The sequence below is a fragment of the Alexandromys fortis genome, unplaced genomic scaffold (genome assembly GCF_014885135.2).
Source record: "Alexandromys fortis isolate MF-2015 unplaced genomic scaffold, M_Fortis_MF-2015_v1.1 scaffold_53, whole genome shotgun sequence".
NCBI classification, from domain to species: Eukaryota; Metazoa; Chordata; class Mammalia; order Rodentia; family Cricetidae; genus Alexandromys; species Alexandromys fortis.
In genome coordinates, this window is record NW_026067939.1 from 67520 (window position 1) to 77550 (window position 10031).

The 10031-nt window shown below is 36.8% G+C and overlaps 1 protein-coding gene across 1 annotated transcript in view; it reads left to right on the forward strand.

Annotated features, from left to right (window-relative positions):
• Window positions 1–7876, forward strand: part of LOC126504885 (arylacetamide deacetylase-like) — an 8954-nt gene extending 1078 nt beyond the window's left edge. Inside the window, exons 2-5 of the mRNA XM_050147457.1 lie at window positions 2279–2501; window positions 4457–4526; window positions 5505–5676; window positions 7230–7876. Coding sequence (XP_050003414.1) covers window positions 2279–2501; window positions 4457–4526; window positions 5505–5676; window positions 7230–7826 — 1062 coding nt within the window. The 3' untranslated portion in view covers window positions 7827–7876. The remainder of the gene's footprint in view (window positions 1–2278; window positions 2502–4456; window positions 4527–5504; window positions 5677–7229) is intronic.
• The last annotated feature ends 2155 nt before the right edge of the window (window positions 7877–10031 follow it).

The window sequence follows — 10031 nt, forward strand, 5'->3', positions numbered from 1 at the left end:
ATATATGAGGTCTTCTTAGTCAGTGTTCTACTGCTGTGAAGAGGCGCCATAACCACAGCAACTCCTATTAAAGAAAGCATTTAATTGGTGCTTGCTTACAGTTTCAGAGGTTTAGTCTATAGTCATGGTGGAAAGCATGGTGGCATAAAGTCATGTTAATGGAAAAATAGCTGAGAGTAGTTCTAGATTCAGATCTTCAGTCAGCAGGAAGAGAGAAATAGTGGGGCAGGCTTGAGCTTCTGAAACCTCAAAATCAAATCCAGTTGTAGACTGCCTCCCACAAGGCCACTCCTCCTAATAGTGCCACTCCCTATGAGCCTATATGAGGCATTTCTAATCAAACTCTCACTTTCCACTCCCTGCCATGTAGGCTTGTAGTCATATTGCAATGCAAAAATGCATTCAGTCCAGCTTCAAAATCCTTGTAGTCTATGACAGATTCACTGCTGTTTAAAACTCCAAAGTTCAAAGTCTCTTCTGAGACTCAAGACAATCTCTGTCCCTTCCTTTCCTATCTCTTCTCTCCCTAAGTTTTCCTCTCCTCTCTTCATAGTTCTCTCCCTCCTTCCTTTAATTGCTGCTTTTGAAAAAATAGTTATTAAATACTCTTAACTGGGCCTTAATGAAATGTAGGCATTTGAGGTGGGTGGTCCTTGGACTTCCCACAGGGCAGGGAACCCTGATTGCTCTTTGGGCTGACAAGGGAGGGGGACTTGGTTGGAGGAGGGTAAGGGAAATGGGAGGCGATGGGGGGGAGAGACAGAAATCTTTAATAAATGAATAAAAAAAAGAATTAATTCTAAAACCTGGAACTGAAAAAGTAATTTAATTTTAATACAAAGCCAGTATATAATGATTCAAAACTCTCAAAATGGTCCTAGTGTCCAATCATATACAGATAAAGTGGATATATTTCATTATTTAAAATAAAATTTAAATCTTTCATGTATGTATCTGGGACCATTAATAAGCATGTTTTAGTAAAATATAATATGTAGGGGACAATTTAATATGATTTTATTCCTGAGCCTTTGCTAAGAGTATGGTTATTTTTTGTTATGACATTTTATTGTATTCTTAATATTTTGCTTGTTTGTTTTGGTTTTGATTTTACTGTGTTGTCTTTTCTTTTGAGAGAGAGCATAAAGTTGGATGTGTAGGGAGTTGGGGAGGTTTGAGTTGAATGAGGGGAAAACAAAATCCAAATATATTGCAAGAAAAATTGCAATGTGTTTATCAAAAGTAAAATATTCTATATAACATGTGAAATTATATATGTGAAAATTATAAAAAGAATGTATGCCAGGTTTTGATGACAAAATTATGAAAAGCATAAAGTGTTTTAGATGGTAATGGCACAGGCAGACATGCATACTAATAGGAATTCACATTAGAAAAGCTATTTCATATTTGACAAAGATCCTAAATCACATACTGGAGAAAAGACAGCATCTTCAATAAATAATACTGGGACATCTGCATGTGAACATATAGAAAAAGCCATTATGTATCATACTGCACAGAAATATCAACTCCAAATGGATCAGATAACTCCATGTGAAACCTGAAATGTTGAAACTGCTAGAAGAAAGTGCAGGCAGTCCTACATGACATCGTGTGGGAAAGGACTTTCTGAGTGAGTCACCTGTTACCTAGAAATTCAATCAACAATTGGAAAATGGAACTTCAAAAAACTAAAAAGCTCCTGAGCAGCCAGAAAACTCTCAGCGGCACGAAGAGGAAGCCCTTAGAGGGAGAGACTCTTTGCCAGCTATATATTTGATAGGAGGTTAATACCTAGAATATAAAAAAATTGGAAGCAAAAATTCAAAGAAACAAATGACAAAATTAAAATTAATTTGAAAACAGGGGCTGGAGAGATGGCTCAGCACTTTTCAGCACTGGCTATTCTTTCAGAGGTTCCAGGTTTAATTCCCAACATCCACATGACAGCTCACAACTACTTATAACCCAGTTCTAGAGTCCCTGGCACCCTCATACAAATATCAGTGCTAATGAACAAAACACTAATGTACATAAATTTAAAAAAATCAAAAGAAGTACAGCTTGTAATATACACAAATTAACATCACCTAATAAGTATACAACACTACCCTATACCTCATGCTCAGTGAACATCATCTACAAGTGGGCAGACTCTAAAGGGACCCAGCAGTCTGCATACACACACACACACACACATACACACACATACACACACATACACACACATACACACACACACACGATTTTAATCATTTTTCTCCTCTTCATTTAGGCTTCTATTGCAGAACTTCTGGGAATCGGTCATTTCATGAGCATAATACAATTGTTTAGTAGATTTCAAGAAGTCCCAGCCATTTCTGATGAAAATGTCACTGTAATAGACACGGCTTTCAGCAGTGTTCCTGTTCGCATATACATGCCCAAAAGGAAGTCAGAGACTCTCAGGAGGGGCCTGTTTTATATTCACGGTGGTGGCTGGTGTTTGGGGAGTGCAGGTATGTCCCTTTCCTTGAGCATTGTTGTTTGTTCCACAAAATGTGATATACTCCACATTAAAAACTCATATATGTTAGTTATAGTAATACAATAAGATATAATAATGCTTCAATGGTTTGAAATGCATTCTTTTCTGAAATGGGTATTGTAGACAATCTCAGGTAAGAAGAGAAAGGGCTTCTTGAATTTATGATTTTATTATTGTGGAGTTGATGGAATGCTGTAGTGAGAACCAAAGTGGGGGTGAACTGAACAATGGGTGAAATATCATCAAACTGAAATGCTGACTGTGGTTTTTTATAAAGTGTTAATCTGAAGGAAGTGAGAACAAAGGTGTTAGTTAGAAAAATCAAAGAGCTGAACTACTATTTTTATTTGATTTTATATGTTTCATTTGTTACATGTAGATTCTATAATATGGTATTTTAGTACATATAATTATATTTATTATAATTTTAATTTATTGAATGTAAATAAATCACATATAACGAATACAGCCAATATACCTTACATATTTTATAATGTACAGGTTCAATAATAGCATGAGTAGAGTATAACATCTTTATAACTTGATTTTTAAGATTGAGGGATATGAGGTATTCTGGAATTTGAGTTGAGACCTGAGGAAGGGAGTAAGTTTATTTGGCCTTGAGAACATGGGAGGTAATTGTGATTTTCCTTCTTCCTCGGGGATCATCAACCACTGGTCTAAGAGGGTAGAAGGAACAGAAATGGAGAACAGGGTACCATAGAGCTAGCCCTCCAGGATATGACTTCGGTGAGACAACTCAACTTTATTGCAGAGTATATGGACTACATAGGTTTTGGGTTGGTAACTGGGGAATCACCTAACTCCTATCATAAAGCTGGGTTAGTGGCAGCACCGCTCTATAAAAATGGCTAGAGTCTATCATATAATTACCATGTGATAACAAAGGGAACAGTGTTTGCAGGAACCCCTGTTAAGGGTCATTCAAGAGATAAGTCAGGCATCTGGGCCTAGAGACATTTTCCAGTAAGCCCATGAAGAGAGCAGGTAGCCTCACTGGGGAGGGAGTCCTTTATGTTGCTGAGCTTGGAGAGAGCTGCCAGGCCATGTTCATGTTCTGAACAGAAGGCACTCCCTATATCTACCAGTTCTATTTTATAAGGGAGAGGCATCATTATAAGCCCTGAGAAGCCTGTCGTCTTTATCAAAAGGGTCCAGGGCCTGGTAGTGTACCATAACCTGATTGGTGGTAATAAATTGGTGGCTGATCTGCCACTGGAGGAGGAGGCAAGCATCAGAATAAAACGTAGTACAACTGGAGGAGTGATAAAGAGTAGGAGCCAGGGAAACAAGGGCTATGGGACCAACTAAGTTGTTCGATGGGTTGGAATGTGCAGAGCATGTCTTCGCAGAGTTTGGGGGTGGTCAGCTGACATTAGTTTCAACCACATTTGATTCATCTACACAGAAACAACATTCTTCCCCTAATATCAAGCAAGTTCCCCCCTCCACAGTCAGCAGTGATTAGATCCAGACCTAGCAAAGATTGGGCAATGGGGCATTTATCAGAAACATCTGATTACCTGCTCCAGGTGAAGGGACAAAGAGCATTCATATTACCTGGACTGGTGTATATCAGCCTCAGCAAGTCCAGAGCTCAGTAGCATATAGTAGGGGCATAGTCATGTATACTTTCAACACTTAACATTTGCTAAATGCAAAAAAATAAGGATATTCAATAGAAGAGCAGTGATTTAGACTAGGCAGTGTGAAGCTAACAGAGCAAGCCCTTGACTGTGTCTATGTGAAAATAGCTGAGGATTCATTTTCTACAATGACGATGAAGTGCTGCAAACAGAAGCAGTTGTATACTGTCTGTGAGGAGCAATGTGCACTGCTGTGCTTTTGATGACATGCTTTCCCAGAAGTTCACTTTACAAACTCTCACTCTTTTCTCAATTTCAGCTCTTTCTATGTATGACCTTCTGGCAAGACAGACAGCTGATAGACTCGATGCTATTGTTGTGTCAACTGAGTAAGACTATGGTTTGCTTCTTTAATGTTTAGTCATGTGTTTTGTGTAGCAAGAAACTAACACTCTTGGTCATTTTTGTTTTTTTGGGGGGGATTATTTCTGGAATATTTTAACTGAAATTAGGAGAGTGAGCAAAGAGGAAGTGAACACAAGTTAGCAAGAATTGGCTCAGAGAAAACAAACAAAAAGCAAAATACAACACTTAAAATCAACCAGAACTGAAAAGAGAAAGTTCAGAAATCATTAGAACACAATAACACCGGTGCATAACGCGTACCAGTGACCTGCACAGCTTCCTTCAGCAGACTGAGTACTTAGAGAATCACAGGCAAATAAGGTTTGAAACTTTGCCTGGAGACTTTGTACATGTCATATACTATTAATTCAGTTTAGTTTATCTGTATGTGAACTGAGAATCATATATTTCTACACAATGTGGTCTTTCTGAGGATGTCATGGCAAGCGGCACTTAAGGGGTTAATTTACCATACGCCATGGCAAAATCATCACTAAAAGCAATTTGTCCTCAAGCTACACGTGGAAACAGACAAATCACATACTATAGAATAATTGACAAGAAATCAATTTGACAGGAACACATTGAATACCTGAGTAATTAACAAAACATAGTGGTCACGTACTGCTTTTATATTAGGTAAAGTTCAAACATTAAATTTATAAGATTTCGTTGTCACTTACTAATTTCCAAAAAATATAAAACCAGTAAAATGAAAATGCTAGGAAATGTATTATCTTCTATGTTTTTCATTCTTTTATTTTTGCCTTGAGGAGAATTCAATTGTTTTATTTAGTTTTATTAGTATAATGATGAAATCAGCCAAGATTTTGGGGTGAAATATATCCACAGGTATATAGCTAACTAAAATGTGTTTATTAAAAGAAAATTGGCATTTTATTTTAGAGAGATGCCATATGAAATTAAGTTTCATTCATTTGAAACAATTATTCTTCGCACAGCTACGGCTTGGCCCCCAAATATCATTTCCCACGTCAGTTTGAAGATGTATACAGTGCCTTACGATGGTTCTTACAGGAGGACATTCTTGAAAGATATGGCGTAGATCCTCGAAGAGTTGGTGTAGCTGGGGACAGTGCTGGTGGGAACTTAGCTGCAGCTGTGACCCAACAGGTTTGTTTGAGATCTTAAAACAGCCTCGATATAAATATATTTGCTTCAGACATTTAAACAATCAGTGAAAACATGCTACTTTTATTAGCCTGCTGAAATACTAGAGAAACACCTGTACTGATGTTAGGAAACCTTTGTCTATATAGTGTTTCTATGTTTGCTCTATGTCAGTGTTTTCTCTTTTTATATATTATGACAAAATACAATTTCTAGGCTTTTTGTTGAATATGATTATTATGGTCAGTTAGGTAACATCCTGTACCTATTATGAGTTGTACTAGTAAAGTTGATCAATGACACTAGTCACCAAAATTGTGAACGTGGTAACTGTAATATTACCAGTTGTAGGATGGCAGAACTAATTTCATATCTCTTGATAATAGAACAATGAAATTTTCCAAAGGAGAAATGTTAGTATAGAGAACTGAGAATATAATTCATCAGTTTATAGCTACCTTTTGCTTGACAGGAAATTGATAATTTTCAGATCTGAGTTGCTCATAAACTTTTAGGATAGTTAGCTACTATGAGGACATTTTGTTGCCACACACTGCTACATTTAAAGTACCTTCTTTATTTCCAGAGAAAAGACACTACAAGTTCTGTGGTTTGTTCTAATATATGTAAAACAAGTGTAGAACATATTCCACAGTATGAATGCTACATTGCATATGCCTCATTGCTCTGAAAGGCAGCCTGGTACAGCATGAGTAACACATCAAGAGACAAGAAGTTTTGGAACTGTAGCAGTGCCCAATTGTGGATTTGTCCCTTTATCCTAATCACTTTAGGCATGTACTTGTTTTCCTTGTTGTGTTATAAACCCTTCTTTCATAAATTCCAACTTCTGTCATTTTTAATGATTTATGACTCATAGTTATTTAATATCTATATAAAATATCATTTAATATGCTCTAGACTGTCACAGACTAAAAAGAAGCAGAACATTTCTAGACCTGGAATATTTGCAAGACCAAAACGGTCCATGCAGTAAATCCTAACTTCCTTGTCTTGTCTTTGATAACATGCACTACTTAAAGGACACCTTTTCCTGAGATGAGTGTTGTTACCCTCTCAGGGATACAACTGTGATGTTAAATAGAAGAACGTCCTCTCATTCATTCTTTTTGATGGGAGATTCATAAACCACCCACTCTCTAGTATGTTGAGATCATTGACTCTCAGTGTCAGAGAAAAACAATGTTCATAATAGTTAGAGACTTGCTTGTCATCATCTTCCCCGAATTTTAGCTAGTTAACATGTTTAATAATACATGACTTGCCAAAATTATAGAAGTACTTTCTGGAGAAATATGCCATAGCATGTTCTTGGTATTTTTTGAAATTGAAGTGTGTGCATTGTGTAAAATATTTTTATATGGTGTCAATAATTGCATTAAGGAATAGACACTGACAATGAAGAAAATTGGAAAATTCTGTAAGATATTTTTGTTGTATTTGATTATCTGAATTTATCTCATTTTACATATTATTTCTAGATGAAAATAGACTATTAAAATATTCATTCCAATGTAATTTTAATTCCTTTTCAGCTCATACAGGATCCAGATGTCAAGACAAAACTCAAGGTTCAGGCCTTAATATATCCTGCCCTTCAGGCTCTTGATATAAATTTACCATCGTATCAAGAAGGTTCATATTTTCCATTGTTAACACCCTCGGTGATGGCCAGGTTTTGGAGTGAATACTTTACTACAGATCGAACACTGGAGAAAGCCATGCTTCTCAACCAACATGTACCTCTGGAATCCAGCCATCTGTTGCAATTTGTGAACTGGAGTTCCTTACTCCCTGAGAAATATAAGAAAGGTCACATCTACAAGAGTACCACTCCTGGTAGTTCTGAACTGTCTAAAAAGTACCCAGGGTTCCTCGATGTGAAGGCATGCCCTCTGTTGGCCAACGACAACACTTTGAGCCACTTACCTCTGACCTATATCATCACTTGTCAGTATGATGTCCTAAGAGATGATGGACTCATGTATGTGATGCGGCTTCAGAATGTTGGAGTTCAGGTGACCCATCACCACATTGAGAATGGATTCCATGGAGCATTTACCCTTCATGGTTATAAAATTGCACACAAGATGCAAAATCAGTACTTGAGTTGGCTTATGAAAAATCTATAGCAAAACCTGCTCAATGAATTGTTGAAGGTACATAAATAACAAAAAGGAAATACACCAGGAAAAACCATGGTTCTGAGGTTTCATATCCTGTTTAAAACCTCTGTTGTTCCTAAGGAGTTGGTAGCTTCTGTGTTTTGTTACTGTTATTTATTATTAACAGACATCTTTCTATTTTATCCCTCCTCCTGTATTTACCTACAGAAACACACCTGCAAACTANCATTAAAATGAAATTTGATCATATTTTCCCGATGCTCTTGATGTATATTTCAAGCTAGGCTTCAAATAAAGCGTAATTTATATAGTTACTGATACTTCATGCTACCCACTGCTTACTTTACATTATTTTAATGTTTATAACATTTGATTAGTTCATTAATACTGAGGAAAATTTCACCTTTTTAGGTCAAAACCCATGTACTTATAACAAATTGCTTATTTCATACTGTTCTGCTTTTATATTTCTAAGAGAATGAGGTTTTGCATACAGCATTCTGTTCCCAACTAGATCCACAAAGTAGTAACATTCATTTCTGAATTCTCTAGTTTCTGTTCCCACTGATTCAATGAAAATGCTCTGATTGTGTGGTTAAGTTTGAAAAATTGTACTAATCTCCTTTCTGCTTGTATGAGCTTGGATGCATATCTATTTCTTGCACCAGTAAAATGGATGCAATTATGCCTCAGTAATAGGATTAGGTAACAAATGAATTAATTCAAATTTTCAGTGGGAAATTATTGTGTAATACATTAAGAATTATAGAAGTATATTTCAGGTAATGAGACCCAAATCTACATTTCTCAGCTCCCTTAGCCTGAAGGATGACAAGTCTCAAGTCCACAGACCTCCAACTCTTAACCCACACTTTTTACTCAACTAGTTAGCTTCAGATGTCCAATTTTAGCCCTGAAACAGAAACAACATGAAAACTCAGAAGACCATGTCTCTTTCAGCAATTATTAATCCCAGAATAAGGGGGCTGATGAATATGACCTAGAAAAATAATCAGGCAAATAAATGAAAAAGTGATTGTAACTATGTACAAAGAGCTCAAGAGAGGTTGGAACATACCCCCAAAATAACAAAAACATAGAACTGAAATAAAGAAGCACATCCAAATCTTCCTGGTCCATTGGCTGAAGGTAATGCTCTAGCTGATAAGTTTACAAAGCTAATTGCTTTATTTCAAGTTAGCTTGCTCAACAATCACATGCTTTACATCATCAAAATAGTAAAAGTTTAAGGAAACAAATTGGATTAACAAGAGACATTATTCACACTGGATTGTTAAGGAATATGATATATGCCCACAACATTTACCTGTACTTTACCTGGGAGTTAATCCTTGAGTTTTGCTTCATAATCATTTAAGTTAAATTGTTGTAGGAAGTATTATTACTTGTATTTGCCTGCTTACTGGGACGTGGCCTCTCTTACTATTTACAGGGAGGCTGAGAGTGTGCATTCACCCCTTCCCTCTCATTCTCCTGGCTCTGTGCCCAGTTGGCGGCTCCTTTGGGTCGCGTTATTCAACCGGTCAAGCAGAGAACTCTGATTTGTGAGTTTACCCTTTAATAAATGCCTATTTCTTATTTCTGAGCTAGCATGTGATTTCTTTTAAGCGTCTAACTGCCTTAATTCACGGAACACCTGGTACAGAAAATCATATCACAGAGTTTGGCATGTTAAGATATGTACATGTAACATCTGATACATATTCAGGATTCTTAGTGGCCTCTGCACAAACTAGAGAAGCCCCTAAGCATGTAATAACTCATTGCTTATAGTGTTTTTCATATATGGGAATTCCTAAATTTATAAAAACAGGCAATGGGTCTGGATATGTTAATAAAGCATTTTGGCAATTTGATCCCAATGGAATATCAAACATAAAACAGGAATTCCTTATAATTCTTAAGGAAAAGGAATTGTGGAGTGTGGCCAAGGCTTCTTGAAAACACAGCTTCATTGTCTCAGTGTATGGGTGCACCCCTCGCGGTCCTGAGTTCCTTGCTTGTGCTCTCTCTCCTTCTGCTCCTGATTTGGACCTTGAGATTTCAGTCTGGTGCTCCATTGTGGGTCTCTGTCTCTGTCTCCTTTCATCGCCTGATGAAGGGTAATATTCAGGAGGAAGCCTATATGATTTTCTTTGGGTTCTCCTTCTTATTTAGCTTCTCTAAGAACCCGAATTATAGGCTCAATGT